Below are 26,913 nucleotides of genomic sequence, written 5' to 3'. Positions count from 1 at the left end.
AGAAGATGATCTTTAAAGTCCCTTCGACCCCAAACACGTCTGCGGCGTTAGGCAGTGGCTGCGGTGTCCCTCGGGAGGAGGGGAGCGGCAGAGCCGCCGACCCCCGCGCCACTGACCTTCCCGCACTGGGCCGGAACAAGCGGGGGCCGCCGGCCGAGCTCTCCCCGCCCGCCTCAAGCGGCGCGAGAGGCGCGAACGCGGCCTGGGGAGGTATCGCGAGAGCCGCGCGGCGCGGGCCGGGCGGAGGGGCGGGGCCGCTCGGAGCGAGGGACGGTGGGGCCGCCCCCGCCCCCGCCCCCCCGTGGCTCCGGCACCCGCCGAGCTCAACATGGACCCGGGCCCTGGCCCCGGTGAGGAGCCTCGCGCCTCCACGTCCTCCGCCACGGCCGCCGCGCAGGAGCCCGGCGCCGAGGAGGTACCTGCTCCGCTCCGGGGGGCCCCCGCGGGTGGGGGCGCCTGGCCCAGTCGTCCCCTCCTGCAGCCGCTGCTCGGCCCGCGCCGCCTCGGCCCTGAGGCCGCCCGGGCCCCTCCGCCGCGGCCCGCTAGGGCCCTGCGGGCCGGCCTCGCCCGGACACACCCCCGTGCCTGCCCTTCGGCGTCGCCCTGGCAGCGGCCGCCGTCCGCGCGGCCCTGCGATGCCCCCGGCCCGGCCCTGCAGCCCGGGCGCTCCCGCAGGGTTCGGCTTCCGGAGCTCCCCCTCCCTGCTGTTGCCTTTCCCGTGCCCCGGGGAAAGGCGTCCCGGAGTCGGGAGCTCCGAGGGCTCGGGGTGGGAGTGTCGCGGGGGGCGGCCTGGAGAGTTCGCGACTGGCAGGGGTCAGGGCCGCCCCCTGCCCGGCTCGAATTGTGCCCTCATGCAGAATACATCCCCGAGAGAGCACGTATGGCTGCCAGCCGCCTCTCTCTAGTTTTTGGAAGGAACACACAAGGCATGTAGAAAGTGACGTATTCAGGTATCCTTGGAAACAGAACAAGATTTAACCCGAAGAATTAATCTTAGAAAGAACTTAGTAAGGATGAGTACCGTGCATCATATATTTATGATACTGGAGAAAATTGCGGAACTGCTGATAACAGTGCATTCAGATTTTTTTTATGCTAGCTACTGACAGTCTGTTTTACCTATAAAGAACGTTTGAAGCTTTATTATGTGTACAGCTGTGGGACACAGTGCAGTGTACTCCTGAACTTTACTTGGTTGCTCAAGGAAAAATGTTTAAGGACTATTCCTCTATTGTATACAACTTACTCCGCAAAAATTTATGCGTGTCAACTGTACAGTTACAGCATCTGCATAACGGTGGCAATCATGCAACCTTGTTATGCTCTGCTTCCCTCTCAGTGTTTTACTTTATAAATAGTGTTTGTTTTGCTATCAAAACTGTGTTAGTGACTATCTGGAAATGTATTTCCACCTTGTATATCTGAGTTAAACGGAGAAGGAATCCTAATTATTCTTAGTGCATCTGTTCAGAGTTTTCAGTAGCACAAGTTGCAAGAGTAAAGTCAATTAAAGCAGCAGCAGTTCTTGTTCCCAGTTGTTTATTTAGATCTTCGTGGGCCCTCCTCACTTTGGGACTGTTAAACTTTCTACATAGAAATCTCTCAGCTTGAATTTAGGTGCTCTGTTTAGGGTAGTTATTAGAGATTTTAAGGAGAGTATTTTGTATGCTTTAAATACCCAGGATCTTTTGAAAGTGCTGCCGGGATATTGTAAGATGTTTAAATGACACCAGTTTTCAGGGGACTGTTTAATCTAGAGTGGAAATTGTTTCTAGAGTAGAGAAAATTGTTACTGGCAAATTTCATGAGTTAAAAATTAAAGTACTTTTGTGATGGTGAATTGCACTGAAACTTCTGCTGTCCTGGTTCCTGAGAAGTCAACCCTCTAAGTCATGAAGATATATTGTGTAAAGTTTCTAGGGAAAAGCTCTCAGACTTCCTGAAGTTATTTTATGTTTCTGTGTTGTACAAAGTTACATAGTCCAGTTGTTTGGGGGAACTATTCTTACTGGTATCAAAATCTAATAATTGTCAAGGTGTAGATTTTTGTAATTCAGAGCATTATGCAGAAGCAAGTTTGGGTATGATGCCTGTCCCTGCCTGCCTGGCACCACTAGGACAGAGTAGTACTTCAGTGAGCCTGCAGCATATTCTCCCTGTTGTTGAGCTGTGAGGAGGAGAAGGGGCACAGGGATACATGTGTTTTGTTTGTCTCATTCACTGGCTTTTGATAATCACCTGTTTGTTATTTCTGATATTATCGAGCCGTGAATATTCAACAGAAACGCTGCAATAAGAAGGGAGGGGAGGGGCAGGGACTGTGTGTTTTGAAGGGTGAGGTGTATGGTGTGATTTTTATTGTGCTGTGGCTGCAGTAATATGCCAGCTCATTTACTGTTTTAGCTCAGAGTGTATTATTCAGAAATACTTATTTCAGAATAAATTTGATTTGTATGCCACTATATGTTTTATTCCTCTGGGATAATCTGAGTGACAACAGAACTAGCAATGCAGGTATATGCTTTGGGGCTTAGAAAGATAATATTGCATTGCTGTTTACTTGGAAAACTTTCAGTTTTAAGGGATTCACATAATATTGAGTTGTTCTGCTTGAAGAAACGTCATACTTACCTGAGATAGACAGCTTTTTGCCAGTAACACATATCCATCTAATTTATTTCTAGGGCAAGTGAGGGAGATGCCTGAAATGGCCTACTGTCAACTTGTTTTCCTTTAAAGAATAATATGACACTTCAGTTGAAGGACTGGACCTGATATTGGCAGTGTCAGTGTCTCTTTGAAGTGAATAATGTATAGTAATATAATGGAGGTGTGAATATACACATCTGTATGACCTGCTCTTTGGCATGGTGGAGTAACTTTGCTTTCTGAGATGAGCTGATTTCCTGTATAATTTAAGTAACTAGAATATTTCTAATACTATCTATTAGCAACAGTTGGCCTTGCAAAGGTGATCCGGAGCATTTATAAAATTGTTAAGTTGTCCAGCAGTTTCATTATACACTTAGTACTGTTCACCTCTGCAGAGAATTATGGCTTTGGGCCAAACTTGAAACAGTAATCTCTGACTTCAGAAAATACTCCTCCCATTTGCATGATTGTGCTTAAAGAAGAAGCTGGCATGTGTATTTATCAGTAACAGTTCTGAAACTTAAATATAATGCTGGTTCACAGATTTGTAAATATTTGGTACCATTTTGGCCTGGTTTTGCTACTGGGCCCTGAATAGTTTAGGGTAATTATTGTTTTAATTTAATGTATTCAATAGTAGTCTGATACTTAAAGCAGATTAATACTCTGCACTGTTACATTTTATGCAGACATGCACTCTGGCAGCTCCTTTCACTTTATTCAGAGCTTTTCAAAAACATTTTTAAAATTTAATGCATTTCAAAATAGATTTAATTTTTATTGGCATATTTCAAAGACTGATTAGGAAAATTTTCCTAAATTGGGGGGAGGGGGGAATCTACCAGTTCATCATTTTACCAATATAGTTGTGAAAAACCTGCTTTGAACTTCATTATTGAAGACAGATATCAGTCTCATAAACTACAAAAGTCAGCCATTTTAGCTACAATTCCTTAGATTTCTTTCATATATGGTAAATGGTAGTGGTTCTTCAGCTGTCTGAGAGTGTATCATGGAGTTGTTGCTTCATGGATTGAATTGATTGGTTGTGTATCTTCCTAGGTTTATGGTTAAGTGTAGTTAAACTGTGCTTCCAATTGAACCTGTGGCTGTTCATCTAGAAGAGGAAACAGACAAAACCCAACCAAAATGCAAGTGCCAGGAACTTACAGTTAGGAATCTGACATTTAGAAACCAAAAATTTTAATTTTTAAAAAATATTTTTTCAATATATTAAACTTAATTATTCATTTACAGTGAGATCTCAGTGAAAGATTAAACTTTGTGCTCTTTCAGTAATTTCTTTCAATTTGGATCCTGCTTGTGGAGATAAATATGAGGATATTTAGTTTCATTGTGGACAATGAGGTTTTGCTTTGAGTGAAATGATATGATTAATGTACTCATTTAATTTTTAAATAATTATTTTTTAAAAGTAGCATGCTTGTCTTGCTGCTTGTAGGTTTGTTCCGTTTGATACATTTTGCTAAAGAAGTAAATAAGCTGGTATTTATAAAATGTTTAACTTCTGAATTCCAGAAAAATGATCCCCCATTTCAACTGAAACTTCCTCCAAAGGCAGCTAGACCTGAAAAAGAAATTGACCCAGAATATGAAGAGAAGATGGTAAGTGCTTTCTTGACAAAATATACTGCAGCTTTTTGTGATGGTTGGTTGTTGGAACAGAATCAGCACTGTTACAAGGAATTACTGCAGCCTGGATGTGTCAGAAAAGAAAAATAAATCAAGATGCATTTAGATGTCTAGGCCCATGTTGTGTTTCTCACAGTGACTGACAGGTCAGGTAGTACTAGTCCTGTTGAATATTATCCCATTCTTCCAAGTATTTTCATCTGCATGATTTTTGGAGTTCTAGCCTGTGTTTTTTATACTCAGTAGTTGTCAGTGGATTTTTGGCTTTGTGGTTTCGTTTTAGTTATCCACACCCATCTGTGGTGAGGAGTTACTATTCAATGACATTTTACATTTAGAACTCTCCCCATTTTGTTTTGAATCTGTCTCTGCCAGTTTTATTTGATGACTCCTTGAGTCATGTCAGAGGCACCCTTAAGCAACGTCTTACTTAACTGAAATACTGAAGCTGCCAGTTTCTCTCATGTAAAAACATAAAGGTTTTAAATATTTAAATGCTGTATAATATCTGTACCATAACAATGCAAAAGAGGATCATGACACCAGTGCTGGGAGCTTGTAGTGCTGGAGAGGAGATGTAATGATAACTTCTCTGTTACAAAGAGGCAAAAACCTGGAGGACATTGTAAGAGTCCTTGAATGACATTTGTAGTAAGTTCTTGGTTTAAGGTGGTACCTCTATCTTGTTTTGTTTTTAAAAGCTTTAAAGTTAAATGTGCAGTAGGGTCTGCAAGGACTGGATATCACAGAAGTCAGGAAAGAATATAACTATTAGACATGGAAGAATTTATACCTACATGTATGAATACTTGATTTCTAGCCAAAGAGAAGAGACACAGTGAACCTGTTCTTCAGGAATGAATTGACTAAACAGCTAAACTTGTTTTACAGTAACACATGACTTTACAGCTTTTCTAAATTGCAGTGTTAGTTCAGTTGTCCTAAGAGACAAAGGGATTAGGTATCAAAAAAATCCACCTTTTATCAGTTGTGCAGTTGTGAGCTGGACCTTTACGGTTTTATTGAATCATACTGCTAATACTGAGACAATAATATTGCAGGCAGAAAATTATATTGTGTCATTCAATATAGGTCCTTACCAAGAATGATTAATTTGCCAAAATAATCATGTATTATTTGTTAATTATAAATCCTCTGAATGGGTATTATACCAATGATCACAAACATCAGTGTCTCTACTTCCCCCTTCTCGAATTTCTGTTTCATAAGGGTTTTACTTGATATTTACATTTTATTCGGTCGTCGGGTTATTTACAGAAATGGTCCGATAATAGTGCAAGGGGGGAAAAAGTAGTAATTTTTTTTTCCCAAGAGATCTTAGTAAAGGTGTTCCTTTTCTGGTAAGTGGGATGCTGTTAAAGAAACGCAGTGCCCTCCTGTGGCGAGATCGTGCATTGCACGTCAGGATCGTTCTTGCTGCCCTTCTCTTTGATTGGCAGTTCTGCTGTTGTGGGAGACTCGCTTGTTGTAAGTGATCTGCAGAAAGGCTTTCTGGGGGTCGAGTATTTCTTGGAAAGGTTGCAGTGCAGAACTACAGTTTCACTTCTGTCGTTTGTATCATGATATGTAAATGAGATCACATAGAAATTGCCTTGTATGGTACAGTGTTACATGATGCTTAGATTTCTCATAAACTGATAACAAATGTATTCTCTCAGATAGAATTTAAATTTTATCATATTTTTCTTAAAAGTGTTGTAACATGTTATTTTCTAAATATAAGGAAGGCCATGTTTTGCTGTGTGACATAGTGAAGTGCATGTGCCCCATTGAGATGGCAAAACTGAAATGCTTGAAATTTGAAATCTGACAGAAAAAATTACCAACTTGAGTGAAAGCAGAAATGCTACAGAACTATTACTTGAGAAATAGTTTTAAAAGCAGAGCTACTGCGCCGTTGTCTTTGATCAAATCCTGATAGCCTTGAAGCTGATAAAAGTTCTGCCACTAACAAGCAAGGTTAGGATTTCATCCCTTACTGTAAGTCATAACTTTAGTTTTGTCTTTATCTTTTGTAGACAAAGATTAAAGCATCCCTTCACTACTGCTGGTGTGCCAGGAAGCAGCTCCAGCTCTGTTTCACAATGCTTGTAGTCCTCTTAATTTTCAGACAGATGGTCTTGTCAGTCTTTCCTCATATAAGTTGTTCTCATTACTGTCTGAATTCTGTTTCTTAACAAAAATATGTTTTTTAAATGAAAAGTTATCTATTTTTTTTTTATTATTCTCTTCTCCACTTTGGAAACTAGAAAGCAGATCGAGCAAAAAGGTTTGAATTCCTCCTGAAGCAGACAGAACTTTTTGCACATTTTATTCAACCTGCAGCACAAAAATCACCAACATCTCCATTGAAAGTCAAGCTGGGACGGCCACGGATGAAGAAAGATGAAAAACAGAGTTTGATTTCAGCTGGGGAGTATGTTTTATTTTTATTTCTAACTTTTTACACATTCTAACAACTCAGACTTTTTAAGATAATCTGTTTAGAGATTTACATAGAAATTGTACTTTCAGTAAATCCAGATAATTTCCTGTTAGTGGTGTATCAATTTCTTTAAAAGCTGGTTGTTTTGAAAGCATCTGCTCCATCAACGTAAATGTGACCTTGGATCAGAAATGCACTTATAAAGCAAGTCGCCTGATTCTTGCCGTGTGAAAGGCTTTGGTCTGTATTGTGGGGTGACTTTGGAGCACACAAATTGAATTTCTTTTGCGTGATGCTGAAGGGGCACTCTAGAAGTCCACCTGATGTGACCCAGCTGGTAGCGGACCAGTCAGTGGGACCAGGGTGGGGCAAGACCAGATTATGACAAGGCAGTGTCCATATAGTGGGAATGCTGAATCCTCAGCACCAACTGACTCTCCACCAGTCTGTGTGTGTTAGTATTGCAGCAGAGCCTGCCTGTGGTGCCTCTGAGAGGTCTTGAAATAAAATACAAATGAAAAAAACCCATATTTTTTAATGTTTGCAGAATGTCATTCTATTTTAGAGATTTTAATTTTTAAAAAATTTGAATATATGATTTTTCTGAACTTTGTAATTACCAAGTTATTGAGTCTAGGGCCAGTACTGATGTGTTGCTCATTAAAAAGTGCCTCAGAGAACTCACGATATTGTCAGATTATAGTTGTGGCTCTGAAAGAGAGGGCTTCATGTCAGCCTTTATAATTAAAGCTAGAATAACATATTAACAGGATGAGAGTTCCATCAGGATACCAGAACATTCACCCTGTGGGTCAGGGATTGCTTCTGTTGTACTTTGTCTTTGGAGTTTGTAGCAGTGTTTTGAGGTGGTTTTGTTCAAACATCGGTGTTGGGTCCTTTCTTTAGGTACCGGCACAGGCGCACAGAGCAGGAGGAGGATGAAGAGCTCTTGTCTGAGAGTCGGAAAACGTCCAACGTGTGTATTCGGTTTGAGGAGTCTCCTTCATGTAAGTGTTGTGTTAACAGTTCTCTCATCACTTGGATGTAATGAAGATCTCAGCAGATCGCAAATAGAATTTCTACTTAGAGGAATCTTACATTTACAGATGTGAAAGGAGGAACGCTAAGAGATTATCAGGTTAGAGGTTTGAACTGGATGATCTCATTGTATGAAAATGGAGTTAATGGCATTCTGGCAGATGAAATGGTAAGCAATATCCTTTTGGGTTTTTGTGGTAGTTATTGAGCAAAATACAACCTTGAAGTGCTTACAGTATCTCATGTATGTGCAGTAGTATGCTTCATTCTATAGCAGTCTGTTTTTCAAATCTGCAGTTGTAATGAAAGAAATTCCATTGCAAATGTTTTTTATGTAGTTTGCTTTAAACAAATGGCAGAATTACATAGTAAGAAAATGGTTTGAAAGTATTTCTTTATGGTATTTTGCTTTACCAAGTTTCTTTCCCCCCACTTTGTCAATGCAGGGGCTTGGTAAGACTCTGCAAACAATAGCTTTATTAGGTTATCTGAAGCATTACCGAAACATTCCTGGGCCACACATGGTGCTGGTTCCAAAATCAACTTTGCATAACTGGATGAATGAATTTAAGCGCTGGGTTCCATCTTTACGTGCTGTTTGCCTTATTGGAGATAAAGATGCCAGAGTAAGTGTTTTAGATTTCTGAATTGTATGCATTGTTTGGCAAAAAGTTGGGTGCATGGAATTCTCCCTAAGCTATTTCCTTAATTACAGTATATTTTGGTAATCTTTAACCGTATTAATGTTGAAAATGCAAAATGTTGTGCTTGTGACTACAAGGAAAAAATGAGAATAAGTAGATAAAATAATGGACTGGGATCAAAGTACAGCTCTTTGAGTTGTCTATTCTGTTGTCTTTCTCTTTGATTTATGCACTTATTTTTTATCTCTCTTCCATATTTGTAATGTGACAGCGTGTACTTATTTTTCTTTATTGCACTTATGTTTTTTACCTCTTTCTTTACCTTTTTTTCAGGTGACTTTTCCCACTCTTGTATTTTATAAGCCTGCCTGGCCTTGTAACTAGGATTCTGTTGTAGAGCTTTTCATCTTTCATTGTGAAGGCCTTAAAATAGATATGGAATGTTTTTCTAACCGAAGGGGATGAACGAGCTGGATGTTTCTGTGATTGCTCATATGGATTGCATGGCTGCCTGTTATTGCTTAAGGGTAGAAAAGGAATACGAGCTGGCAGGGTGGCCAGTGGCATCCTTGCCCAGCCAGGACCAGGGCAGTGACTGTCCCCCTGTACTGGGCACTGGTGACATTGGGGTGCTGGGAGTGTGTTCAGAGAAGGGAACAGAGCTTAGGAGGAGCAGGTGAGGGAACTTGGTTTTGTAAGTGGTAGAACAAGAGGGAATGGCCTCAGGTTAACCAGGGGAGACCTGTCTGTGTGGCTTTGCTATGGGATGATGTTCTTTCATGTGAAATGATTTATATGCCTTGACATGTACCTTGCAAAACAGAGATAGGACAGAGAGAGGTATCTGGGGAAGGGAGAGGTTAGTTAGGAGTGGGCTATGTGAGTTGTTTTGATACACTTTTTTGGATTGTATCTTTGGACAAGTTAATTTAGAAAGTTTTTCCCCTTTTGGTTGTATGTACTCTATTGGAATTACAGAGAAATGATGCTGAAGAGCACATAGTTAATTTTGAGTGGGAACTAATTTTTTTTTTGTGTTTTGCTTAACTCTAGCCTTCTCTGTGCTTTAAGTACAAAGGATTGAAAGCTTTTGTTACAGTAACTTTCAGTTACTGAGAAGATGTTTCACAGTCTTTTGTGTACTAGTTTAGTGCATCAGTTATGGTGGTGGAGACAGCTTTCAGTGAATGCCATAAAATTGTTAATATTTCTAAATATTTATTAATCCAGTTCTTCTGCTTTAGGCTGCTTTTATCCGTGATGTTATGATGCCTGGGGAATGGGATGTTTGTGTTACATCGTATGAAATGGTAATTAAAGAGAAATCAGTCTTCAAGAAATTTAACTGGAGGTACCTGGTAATCGATGAAGCCCACAGAATAAAGAATGAGAAGTCTAAGGTAAATTTGAAATTGTTTGATACTGTGAAGTTAGTTCAATACAAAAAGATGCATCTGATTTAGCAGATTTTAAGTATTAGGTGTGGTGTTTTTTTGAAATAGAAGCAATTAAGCTATTGGGTGGTTAATATGAATTTCATAGGTAGCTCACTGTCTATCAGTTTAATTGACATTGTTTTAGGTTTCAAAAACTGATTCACTGTCCTTTAGTGTAGATGGTGTTGATCACTCTGTTGTGTTTCCAGCTGTCAGAGATTGTACGTGAGTTCAAGACAACAAATCGATTGCTGCTTACAGGAACTCCTTTACAGAATAACCTCCATGAGCTGTGGGCATTACTCAATTTCCTTTTACCTGATGTCTTCAATTCTGCAGATGTAAGTTGATGGTTGGAAGTACAGTGTTGTTATTTTGATCCCAGGCTGCTGTCAGTCGAGGAGAAGAATGACCAGCCTGGTAGGAGATGGATGTTGTGCATGACCCAGGTTCAGGGAAAGCTCTGTGGCTTACTGTAGACTACTTCTTTTACTCTACCTAGTTAAGACTGTGCATTCTGCTGGTGTGGATGAGGCCTCAGACCATTAATAGCAAATGTAATAGTTTAAATAGTTCAAGAATTATGCAAAATTTGAAAAAGCAATGAAATACCAAGAATATGAAGCATCCAAATAGACATAAGGCTTTTTTTTTAATTTAGAACTTGAGTAATCTTTCTTCTCTTTTACTGTTAATGTTTCTTCGTGCTTGTATTACTTGCTTATGCTATTTTTGTTCTGTGGTCCATCTAATGTTCTCAAGGATTCAAGCTGTTTTTTTTTTTTTAACTTCTTGCCCCATCATTACATAAGCACTGAAGGGAAGCACTTGGACACTGCAGTGATGAGCATGGAAAGTTGTTTTATATTAATCAGAGTATAATAGTATTTTGTCTGCAGAATGATGCAGTTGACTCGAATGTTACAACATAGCAGGGGAGATGGCACAGAATTGCAGACTGATTTTTCTTTCACAGAAGTCATTTGTCTTAAGATTTATGCCACTCTCAGCTGGAATGAATGAGAATCAATATGTGTCTGTTAAAACTACAGGTAATAAACTATTCATACCAATTGTGCTGTTTCTCACCACAGGACTTTGACTCATGGTTTGACACTAAAAATTGTCTCGGTGATCAGAAACTTGTAGAAAGACTTCATGCTGTAAGTAATTAAAGCTGTAGTCACATGTCATCATTAGCATGCATGCTGTAAAGAAGAAAACCAGATTATTTTCCCCTTCATCTCAAAAGTTTAAAAGATGAACAAGAAGGTATTTAGTTACAGGAATGCCTAGCAGAGTTTTCATGAATTAAGCTTCCTATCATAGGTACTACTTTTTGTGCATTACTGTTTGAAGCAGACAAAATCTGAACATACGATATAAAATTTTGAAGATTTTGAATACAAAGAATTTTGAGATCTTTTTGAAACCATTTATTATTGTGAATAGTACACTGATACACATCATGCTAATCTGAATGCAGGCATGCCATTACAAATGAAAAGGGGTTATGTTAAAGAGGATTAGATTTTATGAATTTATGGGTTTGGCCCCTTCTTAAGATAACAACTGAGATGATTATGGCAATCCTTATACAAGGATACACATATTTATGTGAGTTTAGTCATTGCTGGACAACTTTGTTTTGCAGAATTTAGCAGAATTATTCTCGTGGAGCCACCATGACAGCAGCAGATACTGTTTAGTTCTGCATAAATATCAGATAATTGAATCTGTTATTTTTGTATTTGTGGCAAACAATTTTATACATGTATCTGTGTAAAACATCTTAATTTGTATAGGTTTTGAAGCCATTTCTCTTACGTCGCATAAAAGGTGAAGTAGAAAAGAGTTTGCCTCCAAAAAAGGAAGTAAAAATTTATCTTGGACTCAGCAAAATGCAGAGAGAATGGTGAGTTACTTACATCCAAGTAAGATTCTTTTTCTGATAAACACTATAGCTCTTCACACTGATACTTTTTTCCCTTATAGTTGCATGTTGAGACAGTCAGATATAGAAACTTAATTATAGCTGTCTTAGGGCTTTTGTAAAAAATACACAAGTTGCAGGGAGCTCAGGAAGGGTAATGAAAAGAGCTGAAACTTTTTTCCTTCCTTAAATTTATTTGAAAGAACAAATGCCTACTAAGCTTCCTCCTTTGATCCAAATATGTATACACCAAAAAGTCTTACCTGAAATTAGGATAAAACCTTGAGAAACTACATACCGAGAAGAGATGTGCGACAAGGAGCCAGGTCAGTGTAGTGGTTTCTGTCAAATAAGTGATATTTTTGTCCACTTTGTGCTACTAAAATGAAAATGTAAAATAATCCAGTGAGTCACAGATTGTTGTCACTTGCAGAGAGATTCCCTTTCATATTTAGGTATGAGTTTAGAAATCCTTATTATCAGTCAGATGTTTTTGCCAAGTTTCATAATAATATAGCTCATTGTTATTATAAGCAAAGCCAACTCCCACATCCAGAAGTCAGAATTGGGATATTGCAGGGTTTCATTCATTCATTCATTCATTCATTCATTCATTCATTCATTCCTTGAAATAAAAACCAGAAAGTTGTTCAAAACTGCCCTTAAAACCTCAGGTATACCAGGATCCTGATGAAAGATATTGATATCCTGAATTCAGCTGGTAAAATGGATAAGATGCGTCTGCTGAATATTCTGATGCAGCTGCGGAAGTGCTGTAACCATCCTTACCTGTTTGATGGTGCTGAGCCAGGCCCTCCTTACACCACTGACACTCATCTCATCACCAACAGTGGTAAAATGTTAGTTTTGGATAAACTGCTGGCAAAACTCAGAGAGCAGGGTGAGTATTGTTTATGGACAGCAGTGATCTGAATGCTCCTTGTAAGTTAAAGTATCTTTCAAAAATAGCACAGGTTTAGCCTTTCCTGCAGCAGATGTATTCATTGCTTTCTGTAAGGTTTTTGTTGAAAATTAACACATGAAGGGAAAGAAATCTTACGGGAACGATGAATAAAGCTAAAAACATGGAGAAGCAGAAGGCAAGGAAGGGTAGAGCCTCCCTTCTCCTTTCTGTAAGAAAATTTCTGATATTGGAGGTTACTTAATCTATGCATGTCAGTCGGCACCAGATTTCCTTACAATGGTTTGAAGTGTTCTGTTACTTTGTTTGTCTCTTTCTCCTGTATAATTTATAAAATAATATTCTTGAGTGGTTAAATCACTACCAGAAAAATAACTTCAGAAGAAAGACATAAGTTAGGCATAATACAGTGTATTTCACATAAAATCTCTGTAGCAGCTCTGCGATAAGATCAGTGTGAAAACATAAAATGAATGTCAAAACCTTTCATGTTCTGTCAGGTTCCAGAGTGCTGCTATTCAGTCAGATGACTCGCTTGCTGGATATTTTGGAAGACTATTGCATGTGGCGTGGTTATGAGTACTGCAGACTTGATGGGCAGACACCACATGAGGAAAGAGAGGTGGGAAAGACATATGCAAATGAGAAAAGCCTTTGGTTTAAGTTAATAAGTTATTTACATGTATGTATGTAACCAGATTGTTTAAAGTAAAGCAGAAATGCTACAGTTTTTAAAAGCTGCTAAGGGTGTGTTTTTCCTAACCAAAGTCCACAGCATGTTGTATTTGATCCTCAGCTAAATGAAAAATACAGTATATTGTGGAGTTGGTATGGATTTTCTCACCTGTCCAGTTTCTTATGTTGATAAAATTATTTTCATATGAAAACTGTGTAAATTTTAAAGAAATGTAAAGACATTGAATTGGAAAGCCACCAGCATTCTGGAAACTTGTTTGAAAGATCTGATACTTTAGTGACACCTTTGTTTTTTGGGCTTTTTTTGTCTTTCAGGAAGCAATTGACACATTTAATGCTCCCAACAGCAGTAAATTCATTTTCATGCTGAGTACCAGAGCTGGAGGTCTTGGAATTAATTTGGCAACTGCTGATGTGGTTATTCTCTATGATTCAGATTGGAACCCTCAAGTAGATCTGCAAGCCATGGTGAGTTAACTCCCTTATACACATTTGTTTGTTTAAGTTGTCAATGTTCTGTTTTGTATAACTGTTTTCGGAACTTGCATTTTTGTTATTTTTCTTCATTTTTTGTATACACAAGGCAATACCAAGAAACAAAGGAATTGAATAAAAGGGCATGAACAGAATTTGTGGAGGAAATTGTAGATTTTTGTCTGTAAATATTTGCCTTAATTATTTTCATAATGGGAGACTATTTCTATCAAAATACTGTATCACTACTTTTAATAGAAGTATATTCTTAATTTTGTCTTTTCAGAAGAGAACAGTAAATGAATAATAGAGGACTGTTTCCAAAATAATAAAAGATAATTAAAAGCATGCAGCCTTGTATTCCTCTAATTTGGGAAGTTTATGCTTTTATTTTTTGTTTCTACATAAGCATAAAGGCATTTGGTGGTGATGCTGGGGTTGGGGGAAAGTTATGTTTGGGTTAAACCTACTAAAATCTTCTCTTTGTGAGTGCCAAATGTAGAAAAATACATATGTGGAATAAATCTCATTTGATCCTTCTTGCACAATTATGAGGGTGGGTATTTGTTCAGTGGTTTGTAATTTTTAATTTTCTTTTAATGCACTTCAACACATGAAATATTTAATATGAATAGCTCATCCTTTAGATATGCATGTTGACTGCCAATAGTTGACCAACTTCCTGGAGACTGTAACTATGATTTGTGAACTTATGTAGGGTTTTCAGGAAGAAATGAATATTATGCAGGAGAGTAAAAGATTTAACAACTCATGCTTAAAGACAGTCAGAAAATTCTGGTACCCACAACTTGAAGGACAGGTGTTAAGCTTTTTTTTTTTTTTTTTTTTTTTTGTTATTTAGAAGGACATGTTTACCTGAGAGGATAAGCACATAGGTTGTTACAAATGAATATAGTGTGTCAGTCATAAATCTCGTTTGCTGGCCTGGGACAAGTGCAGTATTGGAGCAGAAACTCTGCACATGGAATTAATGTGCTTAAGCCAGGGATGCAGAATATCAATACCTGTGTCAAGTGAGAGAATTAATTTGAAAGCAATGCAAGGGTATGCATGTATGTACTATTGTATGTCTACTTCGCAGCTGCAGTCTGAACAGACATTCAGTTATCTTCATTTACAATGAGGGAGATGCATTTATTGCTATGGAATGACTCAAAGTGTAACAGCCAGGTGTAAGTAAATATTAGAATACTGGTTTTATAGTGATCTGTGCTCTTGAATAGGCAAGGGACCAAGAAGTACAATGCTAGTTTGAGGCTGCTATATCTGCAAGCTAACTGTCTATTGCTTGTGAGTTCTTGTTGCTGAACACTCATTGATTTATGTTTGTTAGGATCGTGCGCATCGTATTGGTCAAAAGAAACCAGTACGGGTGTTCCGACTTATCACTGATAATACTGTTGAAGAGAGGATTGTAGAAAGAGCTGAAATAAAACTGAGACTGGACTCTATAGTTATACAACAAGGTATCAACTGCTATATATGTTTGTCTGCAACAGAATTGTTCAGTCCCTTAAAGTATGGTTAAATAACTGTACAAATGTACAGTGTTAAGAGAAAGCAGGCCTTGTGTATAATAGCAGTGTACTGAATCAACCTAACGTTCAAGGTATTCACTTGCTTAGCGGAATTATTTTTAAATTATTTTCCTGATTAATGTAGACATAGACTTACACTGAGTCTAAATGAGGGAAGTAAACTACAGCTGAAGAGATGTTACTTTAGTTTTCCGATACATTAAAAAGAAAAGAAAAAGAAAATCAGGTATGTTCCGTGGCAGTTGAAATAATTATATACATATGCTTCTTACCACATAGGAGTTAACTGAACAGTAAATAAAACACCTTTGTCTGTTTTTGTTTAGAAGCACTTAGAGGAATAGTTTGTCACAACTAAGGTACTCAAGCTAAGTTTTAGGGTTGGTTGTATTTGCTAAAGGGTGGGCTACTGAAAGGATGATGGTCAAAATTTTGAGAGCATGAGAAGAGATAGGGTAAGTGAAATTTTGGGACAGAAATTCAAATTTTGGGAAAAATTATTAGAAAATTGGGCTAAAATCAGTGATGTGAATGTTGAAAATGTCAAGCACTTCTAAGTGGTTATTATAGAATACTTTGTAATTTTTCATCTTGAGATAAGATTGTGATCTTAAGTTCAGCTAACTTTGTAAGAATAAGATCTTAAATGTAAAATTGAGGTTATCTGAATGTGAAACATTTTTATTAATGGCTTGAGTCAAAGTTGATTTTTTAAATTTTCCCAAAGTTCCTGACTTCCATTTATTCTCATCTCAAGTGAAATATATCTTTTTTTCTGTATAGTTGTTCTGTTTTTCCTTTCTTGTTCTGTCAGTGAAGTAAAAAACTCCACTGCTTGCATTGTCCTACTAGAACTCCTGTGTTATAACTTCCAACATGTTCCTTGTGATTGTAGGAAGGCTTATAGACCAACAGTCCAACAAACTGGCAAAAGATGAAATGCTGCAGATGATCCGGCATGGAGCCACACATGTGTTTGCTTCCAAAGATAGTGAGCTGACAGAAGAAGATATAACCACTATTTTAGAAAGAGGTGAAAAGAAGGTAAGAGAGCTGTTTAATATGTAATTCAAAATACCTATGCACAAAATAGAATGAGATCTGATTATGTAAATCTATTATTACTCTATTATTTGTGCAGATTTTAAATATGAATGTTTTGAAGAAGTAGAATTAGTGATTGTAAATGTTTTCAAGGTTCATGCTGTGTGCATCATATCTTAAGCACTGCTTATTTTGTGGTCTTTTAGAAAAATGTAAGTTGAATGCCAAAAATTCTGATAGACACAAAGTCTTTATGGAACTTCATTAGGTAATGGATAGCTCTATGAAAAAATGAACTGCCATTTCAGCTCCAAGGAGATGGGCATAAATTTAATTTAAATGTTAAAATTCTACAGTTGTAGGATTACATCCCAGCATAATAAATTTAGTTTAATGGAGAGTCTTGAAGTCAGATTGCTCTAAACTGAAAAGGACAATGGGTATCTCTCTTTAGAAGAAAATGTGAGTAAAAGTTAAAATCGGAAAAAGATGTTGAGAATGTTGTAGTAATGATGAAAGCTGTTTTTTTCAGAAAAGATAAAATAGCTTGAGTGAGCCTAAAAATACCTTCCACTCTTTTTTAGACTGCTGAAATGAATGAACGATTGCAGAAAATGGGAGAGAGCTCCCTACGAAATTTCACTATGGACACAGAGATGAGCTTATACAACTTTGAAGGTGAAGATTACAGAGAAAAACAAAAGGTAATTTTTCATAGCATTTAAAACTTCAGTTTAGAGGTGCAAGCATAAAAGCCACACTGTAAATGCTATGACTGAAGGTTTCTAGGTTCTAGAGAAGTAAGGAACTATTGAAAAATTCACTTGGTTCTGCCTGAGCATTAATATTCTGAATTTTTGTTAAACTACTTTCAGCCCCAGTGTTTTTATCATGGTAAAATCCCATAATATTCTCAGATGTTATCCCTTCTGCAGCAAAATCTGCAGCACTGTGTTGCATACTACTGCTGCAGTCAGTATTATTTTGCTGTTGCATAACTGAGGGGAAGAAAACAGGCCTGCTAATAATTTTTATGTGGATCTTGGACTTGTCTGTTTTTGCAGTGAAGGCTTGTCTTAGTCTGAAAGACAGGTGTCTGCTAAGGAGCAGCTGAGGGAGCTGGGCTTGTTTAGCCTGGAGAAAAGGAGGCTCAGAGGTGACCTTATCACCCTCTACAACTACCTGAAAGGAGGCTGTATCAGGTGGGGTTGGTCTCTTTCTCCAGGCAGCACTGACAGAACCAGAGGACAGTCTTAACTGCGCCTAGGGAGATACAGGTTGGATATTAGGAAAAAGTTTTTTATGGAAAGAGCGATCAAGTACTGGAATGGTCTGCCTGGGGAGGTGGTGGAGTCACAACCCCTAGATGTGTTTAAAAGAAGTCTGGATGTGGCACTCAGTGCCATGGTTTAGTTGAGGTGTTGGGGCTTGGGTTGGACTTGATGATGTTGAAGGTCTCTTCCAACCTGGTTATTCTGTGTGAATGCAGGGGCCTCCCTTGGAATGGAAAATGTAAAGCCCTTCTTTCCGAATTAGAATTTTGAAATTAAGGGGCTCTCAAGCAGAGATATGAGGATAGGAATAACAGTTCTTTACCAGTGTGTATACGAAAGCAAACAAAACAACAATCACAATGGAATTAACAGCAAACAGAAGCAGGGTCCCAGTTCCAGCCCTCTCGGCCGCAGGCGCTTTCCCTTTGGTGCAGTTCCCGTCCCGGCCAGCAGGGGCGCTGGTGGCTCCCGGTGGGCAGGGCAGGTGCGATGATCCCCGCGCGGCTGCAGGGGGCGCTGTGGAGCGAGCTCGGGGAGCACGCGGTGATGGCGGGAGACGCGTGAGATGGGCAGGGATGGAAAAGAGAGGATTTGGTTCACAAAACCCCGGGGCAGGGTCGGTCCCGGTGCCCAGTCGGGCAGGGATGGAAAAGAGAGGATTTGGTTCACAAAACCCCGGGGCAGGGTCGGTCCCGGTGCCCAGACGGGCAGGGATGGAAAAGAGAGGATTTGGTTCACAAAACCCCGGGGCAGGGTCGGTCCCGGTGCCCAGACGGGCAGGGATGGAAAAGAGAGGATTTGGTTCACAAAACCCCGGGGCAGGGTCGGTCCCGGTGCCCCAGCAGCACTCTCAGAAGCCAGCAAGATGCCCTGGCAGGCAGGGCTGCGGGGCTGCCGTGCCCAAGAAGCAGCAGGGCGGAGCGGTGGCAGCGCGCTCCCAGCAGGGCAGGGAGTGGCGATAGTGATCAGGATCCCGGGTACCCCAGGAGATGGTGATCGGTCCCTTTTTCTAGTGGGGTAGCAGTTAATAAGCTCCCAGTTCAGTGGCTGCTCTCACAAGCAGAGGCTCACCCCATGGCAGAAGAAGCAGCTCAGGGCTGGGCTCTGCAGCAGTGAATTCCCTTTCCCGAGCAGCAGCTCCGACTGTCCTCCTCCAAAGGTGAGAGAGTGAGCGCCAGCAGCTGCCCCAGCCTCCTTTTTTTTTACCTGCTCAGTTCTCTGGGTATCTCTGCCCCCCTGAGAAACTCCCAGATAAGAGAAGTGCAACCAGATGCCCTCCTCCCCTGAGCTTCACACTTCTTTGTTAACTATCCAGTCATTAATGTTTCCTAGCAACTTATGGGGAAAAAAATTCCCTAATTAAAGAGGAAGAAAAGGAAGGAAACCTAACCCCCCAACAAGATTTTAGTTTGTACATTGATTTTACCTGAATAGAAAGATCATCCATACAAAGAGGTATTACTCAGTCTCACAGTATTCCCTCTGCATCTCTGTTTTGTATGACATGTATAGTGAAGATATCCTTAAGGTCTGACCTGGAATCAGATATGTGAGTTCTTACTTGTTAACTACAAATGCCATTCTAACTCAGGTTTTTTGTTGATTTTGAAGAAACATTTAGAAAAACAATTTGTTTGATGAGAATATAGTACAGTGTGTAGGTATAAAATTCTTTGTGTTGATAATTTCATTACAAGAAGTGAGTTAAATACTGCATAGTATGAAATAACTTTAAGGATTTAGTTAATTGATTGCTAATGGACTTTTTGTCTGTGTTGTAGCCTTTATAGAGGTTATTAATTGTGATTTAGAGGAGAAATGATTTATTCACATCACAAGAAATTAGAGAATTCAGAGCCCAAGTCCTCAGCCCTTCCATTGTGTTTTGGTAGGTGGAATCATAACCCTACTCAGGTGTCTGAAATGCTTAGAATACTTAAAAGAATCTATTCTTTCCACTGCACTGCCTTGTGTATTATCTTTTAAGTACTTAAATATTTGTTATAATCAGCTATAATTTCTAACTTATTTTTGAACTCTACTGTAGTATCCAAATTATTGAGCACAATTATTAGATTTGCTGTGCAAAAAGGCATTCCTGTTTTGCAGTGCCATATTAGTCACTATTCTTGTGACTTTGGGGAAGCAAACAGTTACTTTAAGTAGCTTCTTACTCTGTTCTGTGTGTAGCTGAGCATGATGGAATGGATTGAGCCTCCAAAAAGAGAACGCAAAGCCAATTATGCAGTGGATGCTTATTTCAGAGAAGCCCTACGTGTCAGTGAGCCAAAAGTCCCAAAGGTAAGAAGTTGGCAAGAATGGAAGGGTTTTATGTTATTTTGCTCCTCTACTCCCATGCTGCATCCCCCGCTCTACCCCTGTATATTTACAAAGTCAAAGATTGACACTGTTGCTGAATTATGGTAGCTTACTTGCAGAAAAGTTAAGCTTCTATAATGTTGATTTATCTGTGTATTTTTGAAGGCTCCACGACCTCCAAAACAACCAAATATTCAGGATTTTCAGTTTTTCCCACCACGGTTATTTGAACTTCTGGAAAAAGAAATTCTGTATTATCGTAAAACTATAGGATATAAGGTAATGCATTTTTTCCTTTTCAGATCAGTGTAATGTTTTTGTATTCCTGTTTGTAAATTTGTTGCAAACTGCAGCCTTGACTTACAAGTTTTTGTGGAAGAAGTGGCTTAAAGCCTCTATTGTTCTGTTTCTGTTCCACTGAGGAGCAGAAAAATAATTTGTCATTCTGTCCTTCACTAGAAATTCTGTATCTGTGTAGCTTTGTGTTTTGTGGTGGATTCATAACAATAAAATAGAGTGGAAAAAAGACAGTTCTGATGCTTCATATACTCAAAACCAAAGGTGTGACGTGTGGTTTAAGGTGAGGAAAATTTGGCTAATATAAAGTCACCTTCCGGAGTATGATTTTTTAAATAAAAACTTTCATATGTCTTATTTAGAAAATAACTTCAGATAGTAGTGACTTTGTGTAGAAATGAATGTAAGTAAAATGTAGTCAATTTTCTTTGGATTTGTGTGGGATTTAAAAAGGTGACCTGTGACAGCTCTGCCTCTCACGGTATCCCGAAGTCATTGTGTGCAGGAGAGGTGGGTTCAGGGCATAATGAACTCCGAAGTTAAATCCAGTCCTATTTTTGGGAGGAGGGGTTTAAGCAATAAGATCTGAATCTAGGTAGAATACATTTGGTAACTTGTACAGATTAGTGCTTTTAAAATGCAGTCTTTGAAATAACATTGCTGCACTACTGCTTTTTGATACCCCTGATTTTAGGTCCCCAGGAATCCTGACCTTCCAAATGCAGCTCAGGTACAAAAGGAGGAGCAGAAGAAGATAGATGAGTCTATGCCTCTGAATACTGAGGAAAGTGAAGAGAAAGAAAAGCTTCTAACACAGGTAAAATGCTAGTGTGGAATGTAAGTAATGGTAAATACACACAGGAAAGCTATGCTGTTGTTATTGAAAGAAGAAAGCACAGAACATGTAATGATTTGGATTGGTTTTCCTTTGAGTGACCTTTCCTGTCCTTGAACAAGTTTGCATCTTAGTCATCTACTGTTTCCTTGAAAGTCTTTGAAATATCTGAGGCAACAGCTTGTATAGTAGATGTACTACCCAACAATACATGCAGAAATCCAATGAGTGGGTTTCTTGTACATGCATAAAGTTTGTGTGTTTTTTTGTTTTAAATCAAAAAAGGTTTGAATCAGGATAAGCCTGTTTATGCAGGTGTCTAAGGCATGTCACATCCATTAATTTTGTCCCAGTCGAGTTGTTAGGCATGTTCTTTTTTATACTGGGACTGAATTTCTGTCACTGACTAGTTTCTTGACCTTTTGGCTGATTATCCTGCTGAGTGAGCTTATTAAAATCTGATTGTTAAGGAGAAAGGTGTAAAGTAACAGGATTTTTTGATTCAGAAAATTTTAAGTAAAAGAATTGGGGACAAAAAAGGTCACAGTTGTTGTGTATGTTAGGCTCACTCTGAACATGCTAATTGTGGAGTGAGCTTATTCAGCTGGAGAACTAAGTTCCTTGTAAATACACTTCTGTGATGAAGGAAGCTCAATGCAATACAGATTATTGCCCAGGCATGTGATTATCTTGTTTGTTCTTGGCATTTTCTGCTTTCCCTGTCTTTAAATTGTAATGTCTGTTTCTTGGATGATTTTTTGTGCATTGCATCTCGCTTATTCAGTTTTGAATTGATTTCTTTGGTACATAACAAATTCTCTGTTTGACAGTGCTTTGGAGTTTCCATTTGATTGCATCTTTTTGGACTAGAGATCTTTTCTTGACATACTTATGCTTTCATCCAGCTGTTTGTCTGGTTCCAGGTTTGTAAATGTCTGAAATAGGAGCTCTTGCTTTAGATACTTGCACTGCTCTAAGAACTTGTGATGACACTTGCATTGCTGCACCTTGTAGTCCTCTGAAGTGTGGTGCTTGTCTCTGCAGAAGTGCGACTGTCACTGAGCTTGTTTCTTTGGAGAAATACCACAAAAACTTTTAAAAGAAGGGATAAAAAGCTCTTACTAATGCACGTGGAGTCATGTCCAAAAATAACTCTTTAGACTTTTAATGATTCAGTAATAAGCTGTAGATAATGTAAGTTTATGGAAATCCTGAAAGACCATTAGCCACTGTAATTTCGTGGTGCTGCAGAGGGGCAAATGGTACATACATAAATCAGAATTTTGGAAAATGCTTCCCTTCGACCTGGTAATGTCTTTTTGGTCTCTTGCTGCTTACAGGGTTTTACAAACTGGAATAAAAGAGATTTTAACCAATTTATTAAAGCTAATGAGAAATATGGTCGTGATGATATAGACAATATTGCCCGTGAGGTGGAAGGAAAGTCACCTGAGGAGGTCATTGAGTACTCAGGTTTGTGATATTTTGAAATGTACTTATTTTCTAATACCAGAGCATTACCATGATTTTTTTCTACATGTTCTTTTAAAATTACAAAGTAGAGAATTTGCATGCATTTAAGAATTATTTTGTTAAACTATGCAATTTTCTATTTTTTCAGCAGTCTTAATTCTATTAAAAAGGCTGATTTTGCAGCATATAACTAACACCTCCAGCTGCCTTTAGCCCTCCTTAGTTGAAATTTAGAATTTGTCATATTTAATTTTCACTGAAAACATGGACTTGTGCAATTGTGAATCTGCCTTACAGTACCAGTTATATATTGCCTTATAGTGATTCTTTATGCCAGTTATATATTGCCTTATAGTGATTCTTTATGCTGTATCTCTGCTATCTTACCTAGAACACTTTGTCTTTTGTATTTACACAGTGTTTTTGAAATTTCTTCCTCTTTCACCCTTGTATGTAATTTTACTAAACACCTTCATAAAATCAAATGTTCTTCCTGTGGTTAAAAAGGAAGAGCTCCACAAGAGTTCTCTTCAAAGCGTTGAATTTATTTTGCAATTAATTGTTGCTTGTAAATTTTTTAATAATTTTTACTAAGCCTTTACTTACAGTTAACTTTTAAAGATACTGAATAAAGAGTCAGTGCAAGCTTATTTTTTGGCTAGCATAGTAAGCTGGAGAGCGTTAGCTCACTGTTCAAGATTTAATGGAACCACAAGCTAAATTCTTGGGGTTTTTTTGCAAGAGTATCATGACAGTAAAGTTGTAAGAGCAGAGGAAAAGATGATATTCAACAATATTGTTTTGTGTTTTTAGCTGTTTTCTGGGAACGTTGTAATGAACTACAGGACATTGAGAGGATTATGGCTCAAATTGAACGGGGAGAGGCAAGAATTCAACGGAGGATCAGTATCAAGAAAGCACTTGATGCCAAAGTAATTATTCCAGCTTTTTTGTTTTCTGCAGCTGACTTATTCCAAAAATTCCCTCAGAAAAGGAATAATTGGAGATAAGAGTACTGTCTTTTTACACAGCATAGGTGGTATACCATCTAGCAGTGATATACAGTACGATGTTGTAATTCCTTGATGTAGCATTGTATGTTTATTAGTCCTTATTTTTGTTTTGCATTCAGATTGCAAGGTACAAAGCACCTTTTCATCAGCTGCGTATTCAGTATGGAACAAACAAAGGGAAAAATTACACGGAAGAAGAAGACAGATTTTTGATCTGCATGTTACACAAAATGGGCTTTGACAAGGAGAACGTGTACGAGGAGCTGAGGCAGTGCGTGCGCAACGCTCCTCAGTTCAGGTTCGACTGGTTTATCAAATCCAGAACTGCCATGGTAGGTACCACTTACAGGGACTAGGCCATGACATGAGGGGTCATATTCTTTTTTTTTTTAAGCACCATCGCATAAAATTTGTTTAGGAAACAAATACTGTAAGAATAACTTCGGGTTTTATTTTCATTTCTATTTTTTTAAAGTAACCTCTTGCCTTAGTACAGAAAAAGCACAATACAGCTGAAACAAACAGATTAGAAAACCTGACAAACTGAAGTCCCGTGTTGCCCAAAGGGATTAATGCAGAGGTAGACTAGACTTACAAATATCCTTGTTACTTTTATTGCAAACTGAGTGTTTTACCAAACAATGTCTCTTAAAATATGACTTTTTTAGAGTTGTTGGTTAATATTAAAGACTAAAAGATCTGAATAATGTACTTTGAGAAGGGAGCTGCTTTTCTAATATGGAATGTAATTTCTAACAGCATGAGGAAAGTTAGTGATTCACATGGAAATTAATCATTGAAGCAATAGGTTTAAAATGTGCTTTGTAGTTGTGAATATGGATTATCCCATGCAAGTGCTTAAATTTCTTTTGGTGTACATTACTGAAAATTTTGTTTGTGTGTAGAGAATATAATACAAGGTTAATACAAAGTTAAGTAGACTAGTACTCAGAATTTTAGAGCAGAGCCATTAATTTTTAATTTAGTAATTAAGCAGGAATTGATAACACTAAAAGAAGCTTTGGTGACGCGAATATTAAGGTAGATAATGACATCAGAATACGGGACTCTTTCAATGATAAAAAGCTGTTGGATCTGCCCCAAAATTTTTGTTCAGTTCTTTCTACTTGTTTGTCTTCATTTCCTGACTTCAGGATTTGTTTATCTGAAAACATGTTCTTTCAGAGTTCTGAATACTGTACTAAGAATAAATAAAACATAGGATAAAATATTTAAAATGTGTATTTGAACAGGTATGTATATTTGCTTTTCCCAGTACTACTTATAATTATGCAATACACTTTTTACTTGATATTTCAGCAGTTGAAATGTTTCTGGATAGTGCAGCAGTTAGCCCTTAATTTAAAAGAATTACAAGTGTTTCTTACTAAAATGTCTGTTTGAAGAAATACTGGGTTTTAAAATTGCATCCATAAAGAGAGAAGCCGGCAATATTTCGTGCATTAAGAAGTTTATTTTAAGTTGTCTGTGCAGGAATTCATTTAAATAAATCATAGAAATGGGTACTAGAAATTAAAAATGTAGCTCAGCATTTAATATTAGTTGATATATAGTTGTCGGGGTAGAGTCAAATACTCAGTTTTAGTCTTGCAGATCCTTCTGTTCAGTATACTTATTTTAGAGGGGATAGAAATCATTTGCTCAAGTGTAGAAATATGTTCTGTGGTATCTTAATGATGAAACTGAGACACTGGGAATATAGTGAATTTTTTGGCTTAGGTTTTCTTTTAAAATTCTATCCATTAATAGTTTTAGTTTTTCTGCTACTATGTGGTTGAAAAAGAATCTTATGGAAATACAAAGTTAAAACAATCTTTCACTTTCAATGTGCATTTAATTTTCTGAAATATTCTAATTTATCATGCTCTGTATGGTTTAGTAATATAGCTGATATATTCTAATATCCTGACATTTGTGGAGGTATTAATTTCTGTGGGTCCATTTTGCACTAGTTCAGGGATTTTACTTTTTTATATAAAGAAATGTGCTGGAAAATCACATGATAATGAGTGAAGTATAAATACAAATATTTATAGAGGAATAAATAAATTCAGTGCAAGTGGAGAAGGTTTCCTAAAATGCTGAAATTCACACATGATCATTTAAACTCATATGAAACACGATAAAAGGGGCAGCATAATTTTGAAAAGGGCTTAGCAGGCTTTTGGAGAAAGCTTTGTGTTCTAACCACTAGATGTCTCTTGAATTCCATATAAATAGCTAATTTATCTTCCATTATTTCCATTTTTTTCTCCTGAAGATTTCTCCTTAGAAACAAGCTTCATTTGTTCATTTCTTCATTTAGAAACTGCTTCATTTAATTATTTCAAAATCAAATGGTTTACCCAAAATCTAAGTTCTTAAAGATTTGGAGCCCAAGATTGTAGTTTTTCTTTTTTGCTTTTTAAATTGAACAGTTTTTTTTTTCCCCCAGTTTCTGTCCATGCGGGAAGAATGTGAAGTATCATGGCAGTAGTGAAGCATGTATCTGTTCTCTGAAGTCATAAATTATGCATATTGTCTTTTAGCTTTGTCCAACACTCCCCAGCATAAGACAAATTACTCTTTAGTACATGCAGGAATACCCAGGCCTGTGGACAGAGCTGAGGGCTGCCTTTGCTCCCAAGTCAGCATCTCTGCCTCCAGCCATGCAGAAGGCAATGGTTCAGTGCTCCCCTCTTATTTGTTGCAATCCAGGGCTTTATAGCTGTGAGGGGGTGAACAAAGTACATCTTTTCTCTTTCCATCCAAAAGAGAAAACTCTCAGGCCACACAGTATAAAACCTCATCTCTGAAAGTGCAAGGCATTTTAAATAAGTGTATTTTTGTAGCACTAAAATGGAATGCAGTAGTCCGTATTGAAATTTCAGTAGCTTAGTCCAGGATTTATCACTCAGATTCTTTTTCATGGTAGGTGTACAAGAAACCTGTGTGCATGTCACATCTTACTGTCAACTGATTCTGTGATTCTCCAGAGAAAATTTTTCTTGAGTCCATCCTCTGTCCACAGCAGATGCTTTGGAGCAGTAGTCCATCTGGAAAGTCTAACCATGAGCCTGAGCACTTTATAAATGTATGTATTTATGCAAGCATTTGTCCCCAGAAAAGAGGAGGATCTATCTGAATACCTTAGGCAAGTGGATCAAGGTTGTTTCTTAGTCCTTACTGATGAGTTGCTTGTTTT

At 38.2% G+C, this 26,913-nt stretch overlaps 1 protein-coding gene across 1 annotated transcript in view; it reads left to right on the top strand.

Moving 5' to 3' along the window:
* Positions 1-328: 328 nt before the first annotated feature.
* The window catches only part of SMARCA1 (SWI/SNF related, matrix associated, actin dependent regulator of chromatin, subfamily a, member 1), a 33,368-nt gene continuing 6,783 nt past the window's right edge, over positions 329-26,913 (top strand). Inside the window, exons 1-22 of the mRNA XM_062502649.1 lie at positions 329-415; positions 4,192-4,278; positions 6,576-6,742; positions 7,658-7,758; positions 7,858-7,958; positions 8,236-8,415; positions 9,678-9,833; positions 10,079-10,210; positions 10,964-11,032; positions 11,675-11,784; positions 12,477-12,703; positions 13,225-13,346; positions 13,736-13,888; positions 15,249-15,381; positions 16,349-16,497; positions 17,082-17,201; positions 19,962-20,072; positions 20,256-20,369; positions 21,082-21,204; positions 22,563-22,695; positions 23,509-23,627; positions 23,828-24,040. Of these exons, the coding sequence (XP_062358633.1) occupies positions 329-415; positions 4,192-4,278; positions 6,576-6,742; positions 7,658-7,758; positions 7,858-7,958; positions 8,236-8,415; positions 9,678-9,833; positions 10,079-10,210; positions 10,964-11,032; positions 11,675-11,784; positions 12,477-12,703; positions 13,225-13,346; positions 13,736-13,888; positions 15,249-15,381; positions 16,349-16,497; positions 17,082-17,201; positions 19,962-20,072; positions 20,256-20,369; positions 21,082-21,204; positions 22,563-22,695; positions 23,509-23,627; positions 23,828-24,040 (2,907 nt within the window). The remainder of the gene's footprint in view (positions 416-4,191; positions 4,279-6,575; positions 6,743-7,657; positions 7,759-7,857; positions 7,959-8,235; positions 8,416-9,677; positions 9,834-10,078; positions 10,211-10,963; positions 11,033-11,674; positions 11,785-12,476; positions 12,704-13,224; positions 13,347-13,735; positions 13,889-15,248; positions 15,382-16,348; positions 16,498-17,081; positions 17,202-19,961; positions 20,073-20,255; positions 20,370-21,081; positions 21,205-22,562; positions 22,696-23,508; positions 23,628-23,827; positions 24,041-26,913) is intronic.

The sequence above is a fragment of the Cinclus cinclus genome, chromosome 15 (assembly GCF_963662255.1).
Source record: "Cinclus cinclus chromosome 15, bCinCin1.1, whole genome shotgun sequence".
Lineage (NCBI taxonomy): Eukaryota > Metazoa > Chordata > Aves > Passeriformes > Cinclidae > Cinclus > Cinclus cinclus.
Note: the sequence above shows the minus strand (reverse complement) of the source record. Positions and strands in the feature narration are given on the sequence as shown.